Source organism: Lagenorhynchus albirostris, chromosome 1 (genome assembly GCF_949774975.1).
Source record: "Lagenorhynchus albirostris chromosome 1, mLagAlb1.1, whole genome shotgun sequence".
NCBI lineage: Eukaryota > Metazoa > Chordata > Mammalia > Artiodactyla > Delphinidae > Lagenorhynchus > Lagenorhynchus albirostris.
In genome coordinates, this window is record NC_083095.1 from 40,368,269 (window position 1) to 40,395,571 (window position 27,303).

At 34.9% G+C, this 27,303-nt stretch overlaps 1 protein-coding gene across 3 annotated transcripts in view; it reads right to left on the reverse strand.

The window, feature by feature from the left end:
• SLC38A6 (solute carrier family 38 member 6) overlaps positions 1-27,303 on the reverse strand; it is a 211,651-nt gene that overhangs the window by 146,312 nt on the left and 38,036 nt on the right. For all 3 annotated transcript variants that reach the window (XM_060141834.1, XM_060141824.1, XM_060141832.1), the window contains exons 6-12: positions 26,148-26,226; positions 12,844-12,926; positions 12,314-12,372; positions 4,153-4,218; positions 3,845-3,898; positions 1,787-1,866; positions 1,339-1,439 (exon numbers count right to left, since the gene is read on the reverse strand). In XM_060141834.1, the coding sequence (XP_059997817.1) occupies positions 1,339-1,439; positions 1,787-1,866; positions 3,845-3,898; positions 4,153-4,218; positions 12,314-12,372; positions 12,844-12,926; positions 26,148-26,226 (522 nt within the window). The remainder of the gene's footprint in view (positions 1-1,338; positions 1,440-1,786; positions 1,867-3,844; positions 3,899-4,152; positions 4,219-12,313; positions 12,373-12,843; positions 12,927-26,147; positions 26,227-27,303) is intronic.

Sequence of the window (27,303 nt, forward strand, 5' to 3'; positions counted from 1 at the left end):
GTTTCATTAATGACAGTAAGAAGAGAAGTACAGTGCTGAAAAAAGAGCACCTGAACTTATGAAAATTGCAATAATAATGGTAACAGTGATGATAATACACCTCTAGCAGTAGCTCTCCTTTGTGGAAGACGGCTGTGTGCCAGATACTGTAACAGGCATTTTCCATATAACTTATTTCCTCTTCAATATAACTCTATACAATTATCCCTGTGTTACAGATTAGGAGATGAAGATAGTACAAGGTGAAGTACCCTGGTTCAAGGCCACACAGCTGGTTAGAGCACAGTGGTTTTTTGAATCATATTTGTTGGGTTTCAAAATTCATACTCTTTCCACTGGGCTTAGGAAAGGTAGTTATACAAGTAAATGTCCAAAAACTTGTCAGACCTGAAAAAACTCTGGAAGGTAAGCAAAGCACCATTACAAGCCATCGTGAATGTCTAAAACCTGAAACACGTGCACAAGGCCACTGACGGTGAAATTAGAGTCATAACAGCTAAATATCACAAAAGTAACAATAGCCATCTACCTGGAGCGTTGTTATAGGGGCATTCATAAACTGAAAAGTGTATTCAAGGATTTGACAAACTGAGTGCAGTTTGTTATAATGTGTTTGTTTGCAAATTAAACAAGTGCGTTTGCAAATTTAACAAGAGAGCTTACAATTTTTTTTCTTGTTCTAGACTTTTAAGTTTTACTTTTTCTTGAGGTTCTTACCAGAAGAGAAAAAAACTCACCAAGCACATAACTTTTCAAAAGTAAATAAAAGAAAATTTTACTTTTATTTTATGAATTTAAAAGAATCCTTTAAAAATTTAGAGAGAAAGTTCATGGCAAAGCACAGAATACACACTGCAGAACTGTGTGAATTAAATCTAAAGGCAGAGGTCTCTGACATAAGGGTACAACTATAGTCCAGGTAAAACCCTTTCCTTTCTCAACTTGTTCGTTTGCAATTAAGATGACTGATTCTCTCAACCTCCCAAACTGCTGAACTAGAGTCTAACATATTGAATTCTCAATTAAAAAAAAATAAAATCATTATTGCACTTTTTTTTTTTCTCGTAGAAAGACTTCAATGTTTCTAAGCCCGAGATTTTACTTGGGTGTTTAAGAAAATTTCCATATGAAGTTATCAATCTTGAATTTGATCCACCTTTTTAAGAGAAGGAAAATCAGTTCTTTAAGGCCCGTAGAGCCACCACAGTGGTGCACTGAATTCTGGCAGCTTGAACAAATTAACTTGCTAATGAAAGGCAGAAACAAAGTCCATATTCAGGTGTGAGATCAACTACAGAACAATTTATTTTGTCATCTATAATGAAATAATATACTTACCATAAAAAGTGAGGTACCCAAAGAGTGCAGATATAAAATAAATGAGAAAACTTAAAGCAATTGCTGTATTGGTTACATTCTGCATCCTTTTCTTAGACGGTCTAAAAGAAAAAAAATGGTAAAATTAGAATCTGTGATCTGAATTATATCTAAATAGATAAATATCTCCCAAGCTATTCAAAAGGATTCCTTAATCATTCAAGACCTAGTTCTCTAATAAATATACACTACAATTCTTGATTTGAAATTACTGCACAAAGGACTATGCTTCAAAGAAACATTCTCAACTTAGAACTAAGTCTTGGTTGTTTTGTTTTGTTTTAAACTAACACCTACAATCCAGTGGTGGGATGGAAGGATTCATAGAGGAGAATGTTATTCAATCTGAAAGTCCTAGAAGTAAAAAGACATACTAATACATTTTAAATATTCCAGGATTCTATAGTACCTTTGAAGTTCACAGTATATGGGCAATATTGAGGTGTGGCAGAGAAATGAAAAAGCCATGGTTGGTATGGCATAAGCACTCTGAAAAAAAAATTTTTTAAAGATGAAATTATTAAATGCTACTCTGTTGAAACCACTACTTCATTTGACAATAAAATCAGTTCTCCAAAAAAAAATCAATTTAGTTAAATTTCTTTCATGTTTCATGAATCACCTGTTTATAAAATAAGAGGGTTTTTTTTGGTTTTTTGTTTTTAACGAGACACACAGTTATGGTCCCCAGTAAATATTTTACTTGATAGCTGTATTGCCCACACTAGCGAAAATATTTCTTGGCTGCTTCCACACCAGGTTGGTTTTACTACAATCACTGCTGCTTCTATATTGTACAGTAAGATAAAAATAATTAAGGTAAGATAAATAACATTTAGGTAAGATGAAAAATAATAACATTTTAGAAATGATCTTATTGTAATTCTCAGTCTTTCCTAATGCATGTATTAGGAAACTCAAAAACATCTTATTACCCTAAGCAGCAATAATAGTTAATGCTTTTGAACCTGCTTTCACCAACTCAATTCAAGTACCAACTTAATCTAAGAGAATACTGAATATATTAATCACATCTTAGCATCTATAACTAGGGTCTCTTTTGATGGGAATGAACATGACTTATTCTAGACCAACAAATTCATAGAGATCCACTGGAATATATGAACAAAAGTTGTTGTTTTTTTAAAATTAGAATAGTTAAGAACCAGAGAAAGTTACAAAGCAAACAAAAGTTACCATCTAAATGAAAACACTGTCTTTACAAAATAGATGGTAATGATTTACTTTCTCTTTTCTACTCTAAAAAAATTTCTCCTTAACTGACTTAAGGCTCTTCAGCAAAAGAAGTTCCAGATGACTGTAGATCTATCTTCAGACACAAGGCCTCTTAAAATATCAGAGGAGAGCTGGCAGGAAGGAAAGCTGTAGCATTTCCCAAGGCTAGATTAAGAGAATGAAATTCAATTCACAAATTCTCTTTCATATACTGCTCAGTTTCCTGGCTTGTCAATTACCCTACCTAAATCTTTAAGGCACGTGGAGGCCTTTACCATGTAAAAGATGTGGTAACCTCCCTTGTGGGGCCAGAGAGACATTTCTCATTTAAAAACTGGGGAATAAGGGAGTTCCCTGGTGGCCTAGTGGTTAGGATTCCAGGCTTTCATTGCTGTGGCCCGGGGTTCAATCCCTGATTGGGGAACTGAGATCCCATAAGCTGCAAGGCACGGCCAAAAACAAAACAAAACAACAATGGAAAAGAACTCTGGGGAATAAAAAGGAAAATTTTGCATGGAGGAGTTATCACACTAAAATGCTACACTCATAGAGTTATACATGAGTAGTGGGGATTGTAGTATCTGGGACCTGCATTTTAGCAGAATCACAAAGTGCACATGAAGAAACCTGCAGCAACAAGGAACATATGGCTCTTTTAGAATGGTAAAGTAGAGATCATTCAGATCAGTTTCCTGTCTCCTCTGCTGATGCTCAGGGGCTTTTGCAGGCATTTCAAATATCCTAGCTCTCTCAGAGAAGGCAAGGGGGGACTTGGTCCTTCTGCCTCTGCTACAGGCATCATAAGTTTCAACTTTGGAATGTCAGCCAGAAGACATATTGGCAGTGCTCAATTGCTGGTCCAATGATGAGGCTGTTTAGCCACAGACCAAGGTTCTACTCACAGGGGAGGAGTTTTTGATATAATTGGCTTTACAAGTCCAGAGGGCAACAGGAAGTCTGTATGCACAGAGGACCTTATTGGCCAGACCAGACATTCAGTAAATCTGTTCTTTTAGGCAGTGGCCCATTTAAAACAGGCTCCATTTAAAGGCGTGCCAAAAAAAAAAGGTGGCCGTTTCATAATGGGCCACCTTCTGGTAAGCAACCCTATACTTAGCACTTTCATGAAAATTAGTTAGTTACAGGTAAAAGACCTAAGAGACCCTGTTACACAAACCTCTTAAACTTGAAATGTGAAAAAACTAAAAGTATCTGTTGATAACTTACACACCTCTTTGGAGAAATGAAAGAGCTTTGGTTTACAAGCATCTGTAGCATTTGAAATCTGTTTAAGAGGATTGAGGGGAAAGAGAGAAACCAACAGTCATTAAAAGTTAGAATACATCAAAAAAAACCAAGATGAATTTATTACTACTGGGCTTTCAAATAAAAATATTTCAAAACAAAGTTCCAAAATGCAATATAGCCATTACTTTTTTATTAATTAGGAAAAAAATCATTATTAGTCATATTTTATTTTTCTTTTTAGCTTAAAATAAAAAGGAAGAAACTGAAAAAGAAACCAAACAAAACAATTACCTGGAAGTATTGCTCTACAGAATTTAATGTCAGAGGACAAGGGATGGACCATTTTTTGATTATTATCTGTAAGAATAAGTAGGATCAGATGATTTCTTACCAAATTCATGACAAGAAATTGATTTTAAATAGGTCAGTATCATTTCAATTAATCTAACACCATACCAAATAATATGCTAACTAATAAAAGATTCTTTGTTCATGTCATTTTCCCTAGATAGAATGGGGCCATCATCTGACACGGGCACCTACGGTGTGGGACAGCATGAGGGGCTGCATAGTTGTTTGGTGGAGATCTCCCCCACTGAAGACTGAGAGCTTTCAAAACTCCAATAGTATCAAGGCATTAAAAGAAAATCCAACTCAGAATGGGAACATGATGTTTTTAGTGACAATAGTACAAGAATATGGCCATCTGTGGACCTGGCATCAGTAGCAGACAGAGAAATATTAATAGCAGTTTTGGAAATGGTCACAGGTAGATGCAAAGGGGGAGGCTCAGGGATTTCTGATGCATGAGCACTGGCCCTCCTTGCTTTTTTCAGACTTACATCACTTTTGGTGAATGTGGATGAAGCTGGCAAAGGATAAGAGCACAAAGCTAAGGAACTAGAGCTGGTAAAAATGAATTTTTTAAAAAATTAAAAGAAATCCAGAGGGCTGCTATTTCCCAGAAACAATCAATGAAAATGTTTCAGGATTTTACTCTTAATCGTGGCCATCCTGTTCCTAGACCTACAGTTGAGTTGGTCAACATTACCACTGTTGTAGTTGTTTCAGGGCACATAATAACTCTGTAAATACTTGCTCTAGGCTGAAACCCAGCATTCAAAAGGGCAAGGGAGAATAAAGAAAGCATCTGTCCTTTGCAGAAGACCTGTAAGTAAATATTATACTATGCCTATTTGGTATTTATCTAGTTTTAGATTTTTAACTAATTCAATCAAAATTTTACATAGTGATAAAACAAACCCAAAGAAAACATATACTTTTAGGATTAAATTAATGAGTCAACTAAAAAATTACTCTTATTTAAAACCCTCACCAAGAGAAAAAAAAAACTGTAAGGGTAAACTGGGCAAGTTGCTTTGATATTTCTAGGTAAGTTTTCAATACAGAATAAACTAAATGGTCAACTTACCAAAAGGAAAGAAAAAAAAAATCAAAAGCAATAATCTCACCATTTTTTTTTTCTGATATGTTTGCCCAAAAAGGATGAGGATGGGGTGGGGTAGAAGCAAAGTTGTTACTGGTCTCTCTGTTCAGCCCTGCTCCAAATTCAGCATCTCACATTTCCCCCTGACTAACAGTGGAGGCGGCAGCAGCAACAACCATTTACATTGTGTACCAGGTAGTTTGATAAGGTCGGTATGTGAGCTACCTCATTTTATCAGCTGTTATTACAAGACTTGCAAACCCAAATATTTCAAAACAGTGCTCCAAAATGCAAGAAAATGATTATTTTTTCATTAATCAGAAAATATCATTAGAGGCCTGATTTTATATTAACATAAAATTCAGTTACTACAGCTAATTTCTCTGCAGAGACCCATCTCAAGCCCAAGTGACGTCCTATAAAGCAGAAGTATAGAACAGGAATGGAAGATACCTGACAACAAAGGGTAACAGGGAGTCCTTGCTCAAGTTGAAGGCAGAACACAGTAAGAAGATAAACTCAGGGGTTAGAAAGAAAGACAAAGGGAAATAGAAGATTAAGCATTAAAAATACTTGTTCACTTGCACAGGAGGCCCTTCCCTCTTCTCTCTGCTCCAAGTAATTCCCATCTTTCAAGCCTCAGCTCAAGTTTCATTTCCTTCCACATCTTTCTTTATTCTACCTGTTGGTGATCCTTCTCTCCTCTCAGCTCTTATGTAATCCCTATTATGAAGCAAATAAATCAATACTTAACTGTGTATTGACTACATTGTTCTCTATTTTTTTTCTGATAAATTTATCTTGTTTCCCTGACTAGAATGGCAGATCCTTAAGAGTAGTGTCCTGATTAATCTCCCACAACTCTAATGCCTACCATAGTGCTCAGCAGAAGGAAATCCAAATCTAACCAAAATCAATTCAAATAGTTCTCTATTTTCATTACTGACTTATTAAAATATTACTTCAAATATTAGTATTAGAATACTAACCTGTACTCAAGACAGAACTTTTAGAAAGAACAGAAATTCATTTTTGTTCAAAAATGGACCAAAAAAGGTACCGTCATGCTGAGCCACTGCTAAAATAAAATTTATTTTTAAAATTTTAGGTATTTCAGCAGGGCCAAAAATTTATGTCAAAAACTTTTAAGCAAAATAAGGATCTGGGACAATAGATAAGAGTATAGGTTTTGATTTGCACTGTTTGGAGAGTATAATTTAAGAAAATAATAGTTTTCTGGACAGATTTTTAAAAATGTAATATAAATGCTATACAGATTTATTGATACAAACATACTGAAAAAAATAATCAGTGAAAAAAGGTGCAATGGAAAAAAAATTGGAATCCATCAAAAAAAATTGGGGTTAATATATACATGTTACCTAATACTTAGAAAGTCTAAAATAAATTCAGGCATACCTCATTTTATTGTGCTTTACTTTATTGCACTTCACAGATACAGTGTTTTTTAATGGATTGAAGGTTTGTGGCAGCCCTGCATTGAGCAAGGTTATGGGCACCATTTTTCCAAGAGCATTTGCTCACTTCGTGTCTCTGTGTCACATTTTGGTAATTCTCAAAATATTTCAAACTTTTTCATTACTACCATATTTGTTATAGTGACTGATGATCTGTGATCCGTGATCTTTGAGGTAACTATTGTAATTATTTTGGGGTGCCATGAACTATGCCCATATAAGAGGGCAAACTTAATTCATAGATACTGTGTGTGCTCTGACTGCTCCACTAACAGGCAGTTCTCGTCTCTCTCCCTCTCCTCAGGCCTCCCTATTCCCTGAGACACAACAATATTGAAATTAGGACAATTTATAACCCTACAATGGCCTCTAATGGTTCAATAGAAAGGAAGAGTTGCAAATCTCTCACTTTAGATCAAAAGCTAGAAATGATTAAGCTCAGTGAGGAAGGCATGTTGAAAATTGAGATAAGCTAAGAGCTAGCCCTCTTGTACCAGACTGTTAGCCAAGTTGTGGATGCAAAGGAAAAGTTCCTGAAGGAAATGAAAAGTGCTACTCCAGTGAACACACAAATGATAAAAAAAGGTGAAACAGCCTTACTGCTGATATGGAGAAAGTTTTAATGATCTGGATAGAAAATCAAACCAGCCACAACATTCCCTTAAGCCAAAGCCAAATCCAGAGCAAGGCCCTAACTCTCTTCAATTCTTTGAAGACTGAGAGAGGTGAGGAAGCTGCAGAAGAAAAGTCTGAAGCTAGCAGATGTTGGTTCATGAGGTTCAAGGAAAGAAGCCATCTCCATAACACAGAAGTGCAAGGTGAAGCAGCAAGTGCTCATGTAGAAGCTGCAGCAAGTTATCCAGAAGTTCTAGCAATGATCATTAACGAAGGTGACTACACTAAAGAACAGATTTTCAATACAGACCAAACAGCCTTCTACTGGAAGAAGATGCCATTTAGGACTTTCACAGCGAGAGGAGAAGCCAATGCCTGGTTTCAAAGCTTCAAAGGATAGCCTGACTCTCTTGTTAGGGGCTAATGCAGCTGGTGACTTTCAGCTGAATACAATGCTAATTTACCATTCCCCAAATCCTAGGACCCTTAAGAATTATGCTAAATCTACTCTGCCTGTGCTCTATAAATGGAACAACAAAGCCTTGATGACAACACATCTGTTTATTATTTTAAGCCCACTGTTGAGAACTACTGCTCAGAAAAAAAGATTCCTTTCAAAATACTATTGCTTGGGGACTTCCCTGGTGGTCCAGTGGTAAAGAATCCACCTTCCAACGCAGGGGATGCAGGTTTGATCCCTGGTCGGGGAACTAGGTTCCCCATGGAGCACCTAAGCCCACGCGCCACAACCACTGAGCTTGCGTGCCTCAACTAGAGAGCCCATGTGCCGCAAACTACAGAGCCCACGTGCCCTGGAACCTGCTCATTGACAATGCACCTGGTTACCCTAGAGCTCTGATGGAGATGTACAACAAGATTCATGTTGTTTTCATGCCTCCTAACACAACATCCATTCTGCAGCCCATGGACTGAGGGGTAATATTGACTTTCAAGTCTTATTCTTTAAGAAACAATTGCATAAGGCTATAGCTGCTGGAGACGGTGATTCCTCTGACGGAGCTGAACAAAGTAAACTGAAAACCATCTGGAAAGGATTCATCATTCTAGATGCCATTAAGTGCATATTTGATTCATGGGAAGAGATCAAAATATCAACATTAACAGAAGTTTGGAAGAAGTTGATTCCAACTCTCATGGATGACTTTGAGGGTTTCAAGACTTCAGTGGAGGAAGTCACTACAGATGTGGTGGAAAGAGCAAGAGAACTAGAATTAGAAGTGGAGCCTGAAGATGTGACTGAATTGCTGCAATCTCATGACAAAACTTGAATGGGTCCAGAGTTGCTTTTTATGGATGAGCAAAGAAAGTGGTTTCTTGAGATGGAATCTACTCCTGGTGAAGATGCTGTGAAGATTGTTGAGATGAATACAAAGGATTTACAATATTACATAAACTTAATTGATGAAGCAGTGGCAGGGTTTGAAAACCTGTTTTGAAAACACAGAAAATTGTTGCGTCTCAGGGAATAGGGAGACCTGAGGAGAGGGAGAGAGACAAGAACTGCCTGTTAGTGGAGCAGTCAGAGCACACACAGCATCTATGAATTAAGTTCGCCCTCTTATATGGGCATAGTTCATGGCACCCCAAAATAATTACAATAGTTACCTCAAAGATCACGGATCACAGATCATCAGTCACTATAACAAATATGGTAGTAATGAAAAAGTGTGAAATATTTTGAGAATTACCAAAATGTGACACAGAGACACGAAGTGAGCAAAATTGAAAACCAATTTTGAAAGAAGTTCTACTGTGGGTAAAGTGCTATCAGGCAGCATTGCATGCTGCAGGAAATCATTCATGAAAGGAAGGGCCAATCGATGCAGCAATCTTCACTGTTGTCTTATTTTAAGAAATTGTCACAGCCTCCCCAACCTTTAGCAACCACGACCCTGATCAGTCAGCAGCCGTCAATATCAAGGTAAGACCTTCCACCAGCAAAAAAGATTACAACTCACTGAAGGCTCAGATGATGATTAGCATTTTTTAGCAATTTTTTTCTTTTACATTATAGGTTATTGCAAGGTATTGAATATAGTTCCCTGTGCCATACAGTAGGTCCTTGTCATTTACCTATTTTATATATAGTATGTATATCTGTTAATCTCAAACTCCTAATTTATCCCTCCCCCTCTTTCCCTTTGGTAATCATAAGTTTGTTTTCTATGTCTGTGAGTCTGTTTCTGTTTTGTAAATAAGTTTATTTGTGTCCTTTTTTTTAGATTTCACATGTAACTGATATCATATGATCTTTGTCTTTCTCTGTCTGACTTACTTCACTTAGTATGTTAATCTCTAGGTCTATCCATGTTGCTGCAAATGGCATTATTTCATTCTTTCTATGTCTGAGTAAGCAATAAAGTATTTTTAAATTAAGGTATGTACATTGTTTTCTTAGACATAATGCTATTGTACACTTAATAGTTTACAGTATAGGGTAAACATAACTTTTATATGCACTGGGAAACCAAAAACTTTGTGTCACTCTCTTTTTTACAATACTAGGTTTATTGCAGTGGTCTGGGACCAAACCCGCAATATCTCTGAGGTATGCCTATACGCCAATTAAAAAGAGACTTAAGAAGAAAGTATACAGTGTCTTCACTGTCCCACTGTAGACCAAATTTAAATTGTGCTCCTAGGTAAAATCTGAGCAGACGGTTTGTAAAGCCTAATAAATGCAGAATAAGGGTATTATTTCCATATGACAGCTACAGTAGGAATCTGCATCAAATTAAAGAGTATCTGCCATGACAGAAATGAAAGCTGTGAAAACTACAATAGACATGTTGTATCAATACATTTTACCTGCTTCAAATTATTGGCTATAAAAACCAAATTACTCCTAACTATACAATGCTTGTGTGGTCAATTATCTGTGAGGAAAATATTCAATGTGTGTACACTGATTCTCTTTAATATCCATATGTTAATTTGCAAATATAGGCCACTCTAAACCATGTAGATGCTTCTCAACAATCAAACTGTTGTGAAATTATTTGTTGTTTCCCTCTTAATGTGGCACCTAAAAAGTGTGTTTATGGATGTTAAGTAAACTTATTGTGGTAATCATCTCGCAATATATGTAAGTCGTCATTATGCTGCACATCTTAAACTTATGCAGCACTGTAAGTTTATATCTTTATAATGTCAATTATATCTCAATAAAATAGAAAAAAATCTTAAAAAAAAAAGTGTACGTTCCGGCTTCCCTGGTGGCGCAGTGGTTAAGAATCTGCCTGCCAACTCAGGGGACATGGGCTTGAGCCCTGGTCCGGGAAGATCCCACATGCCGTGGAGCAACTAAGCCCATGTGCCACAACTACTGAGCCTGTGCTCTAGAGCCCGCAAGACACAACTACTGAGCTCATGCACTACAACTACTGAAGCCCGTGCTCCTAGAGCCCGTCCCGTGCTTGGCAACAAGAGAAGCCACCACAACGAAGAGTAGCCCCTGCTCGCCGCAACTAGAGAAAGCCTGCACGCAGCAATGAAGACCCAATGCAGCCAAAAAAATAAAATAAATAAATAAGACCAGTAGGATATTAGAAATGAAAAAAAGAATTATTAGCAATAGATTATTTATTTTAAAAAGTGTATGTTCAATTCACTTACTTGCAAGATACAAGTTGGGCAATTTTTGCGGGGGAGGGCAATGATTTTAATGTTGATAAATTCAACAAATGATTAAATGTAAGCACTGTTAAGTATTTTTAGTTTTAAGAGCATTCATTAAAGTATAAATATTTCTGTACACTGAAACCAGGGTCACTTTCACTTCATTTAAATAATCTAAAGTTGTTTTATCCATGTATCTCAGCAGATAGTTTAGCCTAAGTTAAATGCATCCTAAATGTTTTGACAGCTTGGAAATCTGGTTCTGTTATATGGTTTAACTAATGATGTGTTGTCTTGCTCTTTTGGATGGCATTTTTCTTTCATTCATTTCTCAATAACAAAGGAGAATTTAAACAAGCTTATGATTTTAAGAGCTTAATCAAGCCATTTAGGTATGTATCTTGGCAAGTTTAAAATGTTTAATCCTACTTAAGGTTTGACAGACTGACTATGGAATAAACTGCTAAGCAAAAAGAAAAAGGATTTTTTTTCCAAAATTTCACACAAAAATACAGTCTTCGGAATGTTAAAATCTGTTTTAGAAGAATTTAAAAGAAATAAGAAATTCAAATTCTCTTTTATCTTTTTAAAAATAATTCTCTTATCTTTACATTAAATTATTTAATAAATATTAGAATAAAGTTTACCACCTGAGAGATATTTTTCCTACGTTATAACAAAAATGGGCTAATTTAAAAAAACATTCCACATGTGAAAAAAAAAATTTCTTTGCAGCAGGCTTTTCATGAGAGCTTAACCACGCTGAATAAACTAGACCAGATAGAATTCAGGCACTCCAATTCTTACTAGATCTCATCAACAGTTAAGCCCCTGAAGCTATGGTTTCGTTAATGGAACAAAGTTTCAAAAATTAAGATGACTAGGACCAAATTGATTTTACGGATTAGAACCAGCCTGATTCTCATGCTTGAGTATCCCCCAAAACATACACACACAATATTGTACAGAAATAAATGGATACATACACCTAGCCAAAGAATTATACTCCATCTAAGGTTTTAACAGAATTGGTATGCTCTCCTCTCTAGTTAACCAGAAGAGAAACTGAATTTGAAATGCTATTCTAGCTAAGCCTCTTCAAAATAGATACAATGGAGGAAACAGTTTTGCAGAATAAAAGTGCTTTTAATAACACATTGAAATAAAATGGGATACCTTCCCAACAAAAAACAGAGTTAAGAGAAAAAAGACATTAACACAATGAGTTCAATTTTAGTGAGGAGATAAGCAATACACTATATTTTAAACTTACCACAAGAGCAAAGAACACCATAAAGAAAAATGATAAACTACTTGTGTAGCCAAGAAAGCCTGTAAAATAACAGTAAAATAAAAAGCAATTTATAAGGAAAGTGATCCTAACGTGCAGCTAAAGCTATACATCTTGGGCATGTTTTTTATTACAGTGCTTGGTATCTGGGGCTTAGGGTTGAGAATAACAACATTCCAACTATCTGTCACAGATCATTTATGTAGCTCTGTACAGCAGAATTGGAACTGGCTTACCACTAATGGTACACTGTAAGGAAAGGCTGCTCTTTAATGTTCCGTTGTAAAGGTTTTATTTTAGTGGGGCAGACAAAATACTACTGCAAACCAAGTAATAGGTTAACTAGGCAGGGCTGAAAGCTGAACAACCTAAAAGTCCAAGTTCAAAATTATTCACAACCACCTTCTGCTAAAAATGTGGTACTATGAAATTTAAAAGCCCCTTAATAGTATTTTCTTTCTTTCTTTTTCTTTTCTTCTAAACAAATAATGTCCTCTTCTATAAAGACTTACCTATTTTAGGAAGAAGTGCAAGAGGGAACACAATGGCAACACAGATGATTATTAGCAGTGTTTCTCCATCAAGATACCAAGACCTATTAGGAAAAAAAGTTCTATTTTAGGCACAGGACTTCAGTGTTTGTGTTTACACACACACACACACACACACACACACACACTCATACAGTATAACCATTACAACCACCCATCAGGAAAAGCCTACTTCTTTTTGTTAAAATATGTTCTTGTGGGATCCTATTATTCTTGTTAATGAATTCACATTTAAAAATGTATCAAAACAATGAGATGCCATTTTTCAACTACCAAATTAGCAAATATTTTAAAGTAAGACAATAGACAATGTGAGTGAAGAATGATGAGATGTACACAAAACTAGTAAAAGTATAAACTGTGTAAATTACCTTTCTGGAAAGCAGTTTGGCAATAGATACTGAGAGACTTAAGATATTTGACACTTAACAAATGACTATTAAAAATAGAAAACAATCATCAATAAGAACATTTTTGTAAAAAGATGTTTACTGAAAACATTTAAAATAATGAAAATTGGAAACAAACATCTAAGACCATGACAATTTTAAAATAAATTATGAGACTATGGGACAATCATAAAAAAATGTTTTATAAGTATAATAATATACTGAATATATCATAAATATATTTAGTATGATAACAAGTTTGAGGGAAAATATAGATTCATTAAAAATGGAAAGGAACTGCAATATATTGATAGCCATTATCCCTGGGTGGTAGAATGATGGGTACTTTTTCTTCTTTATAGTTTTCCATATTTTTCAAATTTTCAGGAAAGGGCATGAACTACCAGGAGAAAACATATGACATTTTTCATATAAAGGCAATAGAATAATGAATGAGAAAAAGTAGATTAAAAGTGTGATAGTGTATTTGATTATTTAAAAAAAATGGATGCACATTTTAAAAAAGTAAGGAAGATATACTTAAAATACCAAAAGTGGATATTTCTATGTAGCAGCATCGAGAAATTTTTATTTTATTTACTGGTTGCATATACATGGTTTTAATTTTTCAATATAAAAATACATGTGTTGAAGTTTTTAAAAATTAGACAATTCCCCCAAGACTTTAATAGTAAATACTTTGCTTTAGTACATAAAAATTAAACAATTCATGAAAGAAGTACAACTAGTAAATACATATGAAGAAAAACCCAATCTCTGGTGCTAATTAAAGAAATAAATAATAAGGCTATAGAAATTAAATGAGTAAAAATATTAAAAAAATAATATTCAAGGATGTGGAATAATTGGTCCTTCACACATTGCTAGTGATCTTGTCAATTAGCATTATCTTTTGGAAAAACCTTGATAATATGTACAAAGGACAATAAAAATGTGGAAATCTACTCTAAGAGAATAATCTAAAATATAAAGAATTCTATGTGCATGAAGCTGTGACTACAACATTATTATAATATTAGAAAGTTGAGGGACAATCCTATATATCTAACAATAGAAAATGCTTATGTCAAAAACAGCACACTCTTTTAAAAAAAAATTTTATTGGATATATGTACATGTATAACTGATTCATTTTGCTGTACACCTGAAACTAACACATTGTAAATCAACTATAATCCAATAAAATTTTTTTAAAAAAAGCACACCCAATGGAATGTTAAGCAGCTTTTGAAAAAAACATTTAGTAAAATAGAAAATTCTAATGATAGAAATACAAAATAAATATTATTAACTATGTTTGAAAAAATGCTTTTTGGGAAAAATTCAAAGGAAATAAAATGATAACAGTGATTAGGTAATTGCATAATTTTAATTTGCTTTCTCTTCTAAATTTTCTGCAATGTAGCTGTCATATTTTTACACTGAAACATATGCATATATACTTATGCATATGGTAACATATATGCACAATGGTAACAAAGTAAAATTCATGCTAATATGAGAGCTGGGAGCATCAAAGACAGTAGGTATTACTTTTTCAAGTCATTTGGTAGATGCTCTCAGAATTTCCAATTGGCTATAATGTATCCTTTCACTACCAGAGAGCCAAAGTCTCCCACTGCCTGTTAAATTAAGAAAATGGACAGGACAAATTCCTAGAAATGTACAATATATCAAGACTGAATCAGGAAGAACTAAAAAATACGAACAGACCAATAATGAGTAAGAACACTGAATCAGTAATCAAAAACCCACCAACAAAGAAAAGCCCAGGACCCATGGTTTTATTGGTGAATTCTACCAAACATTTCAAGAAAAATTAATGCCACTACTTCTCAAACTCTTCCCCAAAATTGGAGTGGAGCAAAAACTCCCAAACTCATTTTATGAGGCCAGCATACCCTACTATCAAAGCCACATAAGGACATTGCAAAAAAAACAAAACTACAGACCAATAATCCTGGTGAATATATTATAAAAATTCTCAACAAAATATCAGCAAACTGAATTCAACAGCACATTAAAAGGATCATACACTATGGTCAAATGAGATTTATCCATGGGATGCAAGGGTGGATCAACATATGAAACTCAATCAACATGATATAGCACATTAATAGAATGAAAGATAAAAATCATATGATCATCTCAATAGCTGCAAAAAAAAGCATGTGACAAAATACAATATCCCTTCATGATAAAAACCTTCAACAAATTTGATATAGAGGGAAGAAATCTCAATATAATAAAGGCTATAGGTTGAAGGCTTCTTCTCTAAGATCAGGAACAAGACCGGGGTGCCTACTCTTACCACTCTTATTCAACATAGTTGAATAGTTATTCCACTCTTATTCAACATGGAAGTCCTAGCTAGAGCAATCAGGCAAGAGAAAGAAATAAATGGCATACAAATTGGAAAAGAAGTAAATCTGTCTTTATTTGTGGATATGATCTTATATATAGAAAATCCTGAAGACTGCAACCAAAAAACTGTTAGAGCTAATCAACAAATTATGTAAAGTTGAAGGATACAAAATCAACATACAGAAATCAGTTGTGTTTTTATAAACTAACAAAGAAATATCTGAAAAAGAAATAAAGAAAACAATCCCATTCACAATAGCATGAAAGCAATAAAACTTATGACTATTTAACAAAGGAAGTGAAAGATTAGTACACTGAAAACTATAAGGCTTAAATGAAAGAAACTGAAGACACAGACAAATGGAAAGATATCCAGTCTGTGTTCATGGATCAGAAGAATCAATAGTGTTAAAATGTCCATACTATCCAAAGCTATCTATAGAGTCAATGCAATCGCTATCAAATTCCAATGACATTATTTCCCAAAATAGAACAATCCTAAAATTTGTATGGAACCACAAAAGACTCCAAATAGCCAAAGCAATCCTGAGAAAGAAAACACAGCTGACTTCAAACTATACTACAAAGCTTTAGTAATCAAAACAATATAGTACTGGCATACAAATAGACACACAGACCAACAGAACAGACCAGAGAGCCTAGGAATACCCCCTCCCCACCCCATATACTGTCAACTAATATTCAACAAAGGATCCAAGAATATTCAGTGGGGAAAGAAGTCTTTTCAATAAATTGTACTGGGAAAATTGGATAGCCATATACAGAAAAATGAAACCTATCTTACAGCATTCACAAAAATTAACTTGAAATAGATTAAAGACTTAAATGTAAGACCTGAAACCATAAAACTTACAGAAGAAAACACAAGGAAAAAGCTTCTTGACATTGGTCGTGGCAACAGTTTTTTTTTTTTAATACGACACCAAAAGCACAAGCAACAAAAGCAAAAATGAAAGGAACTATATCAAAATAAAAAGCTTCTGTACAGCAAAAGAAACAATCAACAAAATGAAAAGGCAATCTACGGAATGGAAGAAAATATTTCCAAATCATATATCTGATAAGAGACTAATATTCAAAATACATAAAGAACTCACACAGTTCAATAGCAAAAAATCAAACAATCCAATTTTAAAATGGGCAGAGGAAATAGACATTTTTTTCCTCCAAAGAAGATATATGAATGGCCAATAGGTATGTGAAAAGATGATCAACATCTCTAATCATCAGGGAAATACAAATCAAAAGCACAATGAAATACCACCTCACACCTGTTAGTATAGGTATCATCAAAAAGACAAGAGAGGGACTTCCCTGGCAGTCCAGTGGTTAAGTCTTCGCCTTCTAATGCAGGGGGTGCAGGTTCGATCCCTGGTCAGGGAGCTAAGATCCCAAATGCCTCGTGGCCAAAAAACCAAAATATAAAACAGAAGCAATATTGTAACAAATTCAATAAAGACTTTAAAAATGATCCACATCAAAAAAAATCTTAAAAAAAAAGACAAGAGATAACAAGTATTGACAAGGATATGGAGAAAAGGGAAGACTTGTGCACTGTTGGTGGGAATGTGAATTGGTTCAGTCACTATGGAAGACAGTATGTTGGTTCCTCAAAAAATTAAAAACAGAACTACCATATGATTGGTCCAACAATCCCACTTCTGGGCATACATCTAAAGGAAATTAAAACAGGATATCAAGAAGATATCTGTACTCCCATGTTTATTGCAGCATTATTCACAATAGTCAAGATATGGAAACAACCTAAGTGTCTGTCAATGGATGAATCGATAAAGAAGATGTGGTGCACACACACACACACGATGGAATATTATTCACTCGTGAGAAAGAAAGAAATTTTGCCATTTGTGATAACATCAATAGACCAACGTGAGCATTATGCTAAGTGAGATAAGTCAGACAGAAAAAGACAAATACTGTGTATCACATATTTGTGGAATCTAAAAAAGCTGAACTTGTAGAAACAGAGTAGAATGGTGGTTAGCAGGGGCTGGTGGGTAGGGGGACTGAGGAGATGTTGATCAAATGGTACACACTTGCAGGTAGAGGATGAATAAGTTCTGGGAATCTAATGCAAAGCAACGTGATTATAGTTAACATAACTATTTTATATACTTGGAAGTTGCTAAGAGTCTGGATGTTAAATATTCTCACTACAGAAAAGAAATGATAAGTACATAAGGTAATGGAGGTATTAGCTAACACTACAGTGGTAATCATACCACAGTATATAAGTGTATCAAATCTACATGTTGGACACCTTAAACTTACACAATGTTGTTATATGTAAATATCTCACTTTAAAAAAAGAAAAAAAGGAAAGAAAGAAAAGGTTTTCCTCTACATGGGCTTCAGCCCATGGCTTCTAACACAAACTTTATGATTCACTGTGTCTCTTTTACACCTTGGTGTACGAAGAAGTCCTCTTTAATGTATCTTTAAAAGGTACTATTGGACTTCCCTGGGTGTGCGATTTCGATCCCTGGTCAGGGAACTAAGATTCCGCATGCCATGCAGTGCAGCCAAAAAATAAAAAAAGATACACAATAAAAGGTACTGTTGGGTGCTGACAACTTCCTCTTTAACAGAACAAGAGATGGAGCAACAGCAGAAGCAACACCATGAGCACAGCTCACCCTTCTCCACCCTAACTCATGTCTTTAGGAAATGCATGTGCCAGAAACTAAAACCTACACATAAGTATTTCTAGCTAATGGGCCTGCATTTGCACATGCCCCTCAAGTCCTGGTATGCAGGAGGTTCTAAGAGCGTTCAGAGATTACAAATACAACATGACACTCCTCGGCATATTCATCTTCTAATCACTCTTGAATACATATGAAAATGAGAACTTCAAAATAACCCTCACTGAAGAACACCTGGCAACTAAATTTCTGAAGCTGGCAAAAAGCCCAGGGCTCTATGCCTGAAATCTCCTTCCTTCTGGGACCCAAAAGAGACTCAGACAGTTGCAGTGCAAGGGAAAAAAAAGGCCCAGAGGCACACCAAAGTAGATTCCATCTGTTAATTCTGCTGTCCCTGCTGTCACGAAGGGAGAGCTGGGCAAAGGGAGCACGTTAATCCTCAGGACCAAAGACTCTTTTCTCCTGTATAAGAATCTTAGGAACACTTTGAAATTCTGAACTTTATAACATACACTATTATATACTTTATAACTTTATAATTTGAGATCACAATTCACTCATGTCTGTAGAAGCCACATGATTGCCCAGAGCACTGAACTGGGGGCCAGAAGATAACTTCACCTCCTCCCAGCAGTTAACTCAGAATCACAGAATTATTGAATGTTAGAGCTAGAAGGGACCTCAGAGATCATCTGGTTCAACAACTTCATTCTATGTCTGCAAAATCAGCAAAAGGATGATGATGATCTTAGTAATAGAAGCAATGGAAATACTCTCTATTCTTCAAGAGTCACTCTGAATTTATGGTATTTTTTCAGATACTGCCTCATTTTTCTCAAGATTGTGATTTCTTTACACTCTCTTCATAGGATTAAACTTTTAATTCCTAATATTAAAAATAACTATTGCAAAAAATAATTTCTCTATCCCTGGTTTGGCTACTGGTTAATATTAATCATTTCTTATTTTTATTAAGTTATCTTACTACAGGCAATTATAAATACAATGCTTTTCTTTACCATTCATCAAAAATAAAGGCATTGGGTTTCCCTGGTGGCGCAGTGCTTAAGAATCCGCCTGCCAATGCAGGGGACACGGGTTCGATCCCTGGTCCAGGAAGATCCCACATGCCGCGGAGCAACTAAGCCCATGCGCCACAACTACTGAGCCTGCGCTCTACAGCCCATGAGCCACAACTACTGAGTCCACGTGCCACAACTACTGAAGCCCATGCACCTAGAGCCTGTGCTCCACAACGAGAAGCCACCACAACGAGAAGCCCGCACACCGCAACGAAGAGTAGTCCCCGCTCGCCACAACTAGAGAAAAGCCGCATGCAGCAATGAAGAACCAACGCAGCCAAAAATAAAATTAAATTAAATTAAATAAATAAATTTATTAAAAAAAACAGAAAAACTTTCTCCCCCACTTCCCTCTACCCTATAAAAAAAATAAAATAAAAAAATAAAATAAAGGCATTGAGCTGCATGAGCTGCTTGTAAATCTTGGAGATTAATCCTTTGTCAGTTGCTTCATTTGCAAATATTTTCTCCCATTCTGAGGGTTGTCTTTTGGTCTTGCTTATGGTTTCCTTTGCTGTGCAAAAGCTTTTAAGATTCATTAGGTCCCATTTGTTTATTTTTGTTTTTATTTCCATTTCTCTAGGAGGTGGGTCAAAAGGATCTTGCTGTGATTTATGTCATAGAGTGTTCTGCCTATGTTTTCTTCTAAGAGTTTGATAGTGTCTGGCCTTACATTTAGGTCTTTAATCCATTTTGAGTTTATTTTTGTGTATGGTGTTAGAGAGTGTTCTAATTTCATACTTTTACACGTACCTGTCCAGTTTTCCCAGCACCACTTATTGAAGAGGCTGTCTTTTCTCCACTGTATATTCTTGCCTCCTTTATCAAAAATAAGGTGACCATATGTGCATGGGTTTATCTCTGGGATTTCTATCCTGTTCCATTGATCTATATTTCTGTTTTTGTGCCAGTACCATACTGTCTTGATTACTGTAGCTTTGTAGTATAGTCTGAAGTCAGGGAGCCTGCTTCCTCCAGCTCCGTTTTTTGTTCTCAAGATTGCTTTGGCTATTCGGTGTCTTTTGTGTTTCCATACAAATTGTGAAATTTTTTGTTCTAGTTCTGTGAAAAATGCCAGTGGTAGTTTGATAGGGATTGCATCGAATCTGTAGATTGCTTTGGGTAGTAGAGTCATTTTCACAATGTTGATTCTTCCAATCCAAGAACATGGTATATCTCTCCATCTATTTGTATCATCTTTAATTTCTTTCATCAGTGTCTTATAATTTTCTGCATACAGGTCTTTTGTCTCCTTAGGTAGGTATATTCCTAGATATTTTATTCTTTTTGTTGCAAAAAAACAAACAATCCAATCCAAAAATGGGCAGAAGACCGAAATAGACATTTCTCCAAAGAAGATATGCAGATTGCCAACAAACACATGAAAGAATGCTCAACATCATTAATAATTAGAGAAAGGCACATCAAAACTACAATGAGATATCATCTCACACCAGTCAGAATGGACATCATCAAAAAATCTAGAAACAATAAATGCTGCAGAGGGTGTGGAGAAAAGGGAACACTCTTGCACTGTTGGTGGGAATGTAAATTGATACAGCCACTACGGAGAACAGGATGGAGGTTCCTTAAAAAACTACAAATAGAACTACCATATGACCCAGCAATCCCACTACTGGGCATATACCCTGAGAAAACCATAATTCAAAAAGAGTCATGTACCAAAATCTTCATGGCAGCTCTATTTACAATAGCCCGGAGATGGAAACAACCTAAGTGTCCATCATCGGATGAATGGATAAAGAAGATGTGGCACATATATACAATGGAATATTACTCAGCCATAAAAAGAAACGAAATTGAGATATTTGTAGTGAGGTGGATGGACCTGAAGTCTGTCATACAGAGTGAAGTAAGTCAGAAAGAGAAAAACAAATACTGTATGCTAACACATATATATGGAATCTAAGAAAAAAAAAAGGTCATGAAGAGCCTAGGGGTAAAACGGGAATAAAGACACAGACCTACTAGAGAACGGACTTGAGGATATGGGGAGGGGGATGGGTAAGCTATGACAAAGTGAGAGAGTGGCATGGACATATATACACTACCAAATGTAAAACAGATAGCCAGTGGGAAGCAGCCACATAGCACAGGGAGATCAGCTCAGTGGTTTGTGATGACATAGAGGGGTGGGATAGGGAGGGTGGGAGGGAGGGAGACGCAAGAGGGAAGAGATATGGGAACATATGTATACGTATAACTGATTCACTTTGTTATAAAGCAGTAACTAACACACCATTGTAAAGCAATTATACTCCAATAAAGATGTTAAAAAATAAATAAATAAATAAATAAAGGCAATACAGTAATGCACAGTAAAGTTAGTTTAAATTTCATGTGCATGTCACAGTCAACTGAATTGTGCTTGGCAATGGATATTTTCCAAGGAACAGAAATGATTAAACTTACAAAATAAAACTCCAGCTTGAGAAATACAAGCCAGTACAAAGAAGTTGCAAAAGCACATTTTATAACTCAAGATTTTAGAAGAATATGCTAACCTGAAATTTTTTCCTAAGTGGGGGAAAAAAGAGTTATCTAACAAAACCCCTATTTTCCTACTGTGATCTATTGTAAATATACACTCTCTTCAAGCCAAAAGAATTAGAGTAAAAAGTTTTATACTTCCTGGAAAACTTGTTTGATCTGTGGATTTAATCCTATATGATAAAAATGTTCCAAGTATGAAATATAGAGTATAGATCCTTAGCTGTATTGCAAATGCTTTGGCATGCAGATTTTTTCCCGTATTTTAATGAAAACCAGATTTATTTATAAGTTGCTTTAATTTCATTCTCGAATGGAACAAGAGTATCATATGTTCTGAATTAGGATCTTACTCACATCCCATATCAATTATGTAACTCAAATGCAAGACAACTTAATTGTGTCAATCATATTCCGCTGACAAGATCATTAAATGTTAACAGAGAGCTTCCAACTTTTAACAGCCATAGATTTTTTTGAATATAAGTTATTCTATGAAAATATAGATGCCTCATAAAAAATTGGTATAAGTATTATAGCTTCTGACTTCTAATAATAAGTTTTGAAATTAGGATATTATGAAAATAAAGTTTCTTTTTGATAACATCTTTATAAAGGTTTAGTTTTCACAAAGGCACAGCAAATCTCACGGATAACACAGAAAATAAGCACAACAGAAATTTCTTAACTGCAATGCATTGTAATTCAAACCCTAAAAGTATATCAATATCAGATTAATCTCACAGAGGAAATATTGCTCTGTAACTCTACCTAGAAATAAACTGCCCAGATAGTTAAATCAATTACCATAACATTTGTGTCTTAATTATTTTACAGCATTAAGGTTTAAAGACTAATGATTTAACTGCATTCTAACCAATTAATATAATTAGTCACTTACTAATGCTTTTCAAAACTTTGAAATCCAAAATAAGTGAATATACGTTACATTTAAAACAAGATGAGGCTGTTAAAAAGATGTGCAATTTTAAAACATCATAACGGAGATGATGCAAACTGGCCACAGTATTTTGAAGTATACAGTTTTAAAAATTCATTTCTGACATGTAAAAATAACATTTTTATCAATTTTCTACTAATATGAATAAAATGGAGTTAATTTTTATTTGTTTCTTTAAACAAATCAGAGAAAAAAACCAATAAAGTAAATGACAACTGATTTAAAATGAAGCTATGGTAAAAGCATCACTTTTAGAAAAAGACGACCTAAGTTTTAACAGTTCTGTCACATACTACCTTAATTATTTCTAAAATTTTATATGTATTTTTGTCCTTGTGATATATGACAATAAAAAAGAAAATAACGAGAAGTCACCAAATTCAGGACCAAGAAAAAGGAGAACACATGTGACAACTAGTAGGATTAACATAGTTTATGCAATACATTCAAATATGACTCTGACCTTCCCGGCAGTCAGAGCAAATAGGGAAAAACTACCTTTATATAGTTATTATTACTGGAATTCCTTCTTTTTTTTTTTTTTTTTTTTGAGGTATAACTGACATACGACATTACGGAGTTGCTTAGTTCTCCACATTTACACTATGCTATCAGCTTACAAAAGCATGTATATTTATAATATCTTATTTGGTCATCTCAACAACTTTGTTAAGAAGGCAGTACTGGCACCACCATTATGCCAGATGAAGAAACCTCAGGCCCAAAATTAAATTATATGGCCAAAAGAAGTTAAATTAATTTCCTGAGGTTACTGAATATGAAATGGAGAGAATTTACTCTTAGTCTAACATTCTTTATTTCACCTCTTATTGCCTTGAGTTCTTAGCCCTAAATTATAAAAGAAATTTACTGCGTAGAATTAAAAAAATTTTTTTTACACAGCAGGTTCTTGTTATCTATTTTATACATATTAGTGTATATATGTCAATCCCAATCTCCCAATTTATCCCACCACGACCCTGCTCCCTGCCGCTTTCCCCCTTTGGTGTCCATACGTTTGTTCTTTGCACAGAACTTTTTGAGTAACAGAAGTTGCCTTCAATATTTTTACAGCAAATACAAAGGCAAATTTCACATAAGTATGTCATTTAGCAACTGTTGATCAAAATAAGAGCAAAAAACTTAAAAGTAACTAGATAAAACTATAGATAAAATAAAAAACAAGGTAGCTGTATCTGATGTGATAATGAATGTGGAAACCTATACAAAGGCACAATATATTCCAATGATGAAAAATCATTAAGGGCTTCTACTTACCTTTTTTCAATCACATATTCTTGATGGTTCCTATTCAGATTTAAACTATACCATATTTTCCTTATAAATATGTATTTGCAGTTGTCTAAGTAGAATTCTTTCATGGAAGCCAACTTGTAAAATCTAAAACTCAATTTTGAAAACTTGCCCTGCAGTCCAGAACAAGTTCAAATATTGGAACAAAACAACCAAACATTTAAATCTAAAAGTCTGACGGGTTTTAGTGTTGTGGTTTAGAAACTATATATAATAATTTGATGACAATTAAAAGGATTCATTTAGTCTTTTCAAGTTTATTTTTCTAAAAATTTCATGTTATACGTAGTAAAAGGAAAAGTATAATTAATTTGGGTTTTTTCTGCTATAAAAAAGAGATGAGTCAATAGTCTTTAGAACCCAGTATTGTTTTTTAACATCTTTATTGGAGTATAATTGCTTTACAATGTTGTGTTAGTTTCTGCTGTATAACAAAGTGAATCAGGTATACGTATACCTATATCCCCATATCCCCTCCCTCTTGCGTCTCCCTCCCACCCTCCCTATCCCACCCCTCTAGGTGGTCACAAAGTACTGAGCTGATCTCCCTGTGCTATGCGGCTGCTTCCCACTAGCTATCTATTTTATGTTTCGTAGTGTATATATGTCCATGCCACTCTCTCACTTCATCCCAGCTTACCCTTCCCCCATGTCCTCAAGTCCATTCTCTACGTGTGTCTTTATTCCTGTCCTGCCCCTCGGTTCATTAGAACCATTTTTTTTAGACTCCATATATATGTGTTAGCATATGGCATTTGTTTTTCTCTTTCTGACTTACTTCACTCTGTATGACAGACTCCAGGTCCATCCACCTCACTACAAATAACTCAATTTCGTTTCTTTTTATGGCTGAGTAATATTCCATTGTATATATGTGCCACATCTTCTTTATCCATTCATCTGTCGATGGACACTTAGGTTGCTTCCTGGCTATTGTAAATAGAGCTGCAATGAACACTGTGGTACATGTCTCTTTTTGAATTATGGTTTCTCAGGGTATATGCCCAGTAGTGGGATTGCTGGGTCATATGGTAGTTCTATTTTTAGTTTTTTAAGGAACTGTTCCATGCTGTTCTCCATAGTGGCTGTAACAAGTTACATTCCCACCAACAGCGCAAGAGGGTTCCCTTTTCTCCACACCCTCTCCAGCATTTACTGTTTGTAGATTTTTTGACGATGGCCATTCTGACTGATGTGAGATGATACCTCATTGTAGTTTTGATTTGCATTTCTCTAATGATTAGCGATGTTGAGCATCCTTTCATGTGTTTGTTGGCAATCTGTATATCTTCTTTAGAAAAATGTCTCTTTAGGTCTTCTGCCCATTTTGGATTGGGTTGTTTGTTTTTTTGATATTGAGCTGCCCAGTATTTTTAAAATAAGAAAGGAGAAGGGCAGTGTAACATGGTTTAGTATTGTTTATAATATTGTTAAAAAACAGGAAATGAAACTAATTTTTTCTAATAATGCTGTATAACAGGATCTTACACAAGTATGTTGTAACGTTATCACTCTGATTTATCTTTATCACTATGGTTCACTGAAAAGTGGCAGCAGAATTATCCACTCCCCTCCACTAAGACCTTTACTGTCAGTGCTTTCTGCCTTCCCCCATCCCCCACCCAATCTTTCATGTCCAGAAATTTCTCCTTTACTCTTCTCCAAGAGCTAGCTCATACCTGTCCTGTCCTTTCATGCCCCCATGGAATGCAAGAATTACACTGGCACATCAGAGGGTTCACAGTGCAGTGCTCTGCACGTAACGGAGCATCACTAGACATCTGCAGTGTTTTCTTCTCTATTATTACTCTGCCTCTGCCTAATTTGTAAGTGTCTTGAGGGCAGGGGCTACATTTATTTTACTTCCCACAAGGGCTTAATATGTATTTACTGAATTAATAAATGAATGGATACAATGTGAAATATTTTTTCTTACCCACTATGGTCTCCAGACAAAAATTCTGAAATAGCAGCAGGAAGCTCTGTTTTAATAATTAAAAGATAAGATGACATAGCTGCAAACAGAATAAAAAGAGTTCCTATTAGAATTCTATAATTTTTAACCATTTAAAGAACAATCTATCCAGAAATATGGATGTCCATTTGGGCTACAACAGCATGTGGAAGATTAATTCATACTGCACTATCCTCAAAGATAGATATATACCAGGAATGGAGATAAAAATGGAGATAAATAACTTTGTAGAGAAGAATAATTGGTAAGCTCATTAGGTATCTTTTGTTTACATTTCAAGTCCAAGGCAAATGATTTAGGTAAAAGAAAGCATCTTGATTATAGGCTACTTATAAATGAAATTTTGCTTGAAGTTTGGCCAAAACTCTTAATGTTATTCCTCTGTCCAAGGCATTAGCAGTTAGTTTAGCAACATTTGATATAGACACAGGAGATAAATAAGTACAGCTAATAATTTTGATTATTTGTTCTTTCTTACTAGAGAGAGACCTCCCCCCAGAAGTCTCACTTCCTCTCTCTCCTTTTCTCTGCCACTGTCCTCCCACACACATTTTGGACACGTTATTATAAAACAATAACAAAGTGCACAGTGAGTTACATTTTAAGTTGTCCTCTAAAACAGATGAGAAAAGATTCAATTGCAACTATTAAGCATATTAAATAGACAAAGCTTATAACTTTTATTCCATTTTATTAACAGGGCTCATCTGTATTATGCAATCAAAACCTGAAGCTAGCATTATTTCTCACATTCTATCAGACAGGATCCAAGAACTTTTATAGCATTTTAATAATGATCTTATTTCTGGTATAGCTATAAAAAAACCCCACATCTTATTAACCTTCCATCATACACTAGGAAATGTTTAATATGGTTACAGAATACAGAACTCATTTATATGTAAATACTTGAGTTTAAACTTAAATGCTTAAGTATATAGAAACCCAGATGATTTAGAGTCAGTTTAACAGAGTAATAATCTCTGTTTCCCCCAGAGATTAAGTATATATTAAAAAAGAGCCCACAAGAATATGTCCATGAAGAATAGAGTGTACTCTGTGTGCATGTTAATTTTATTACTTATTTATACTTCAGGAAACATTTCACTTTCTCCTT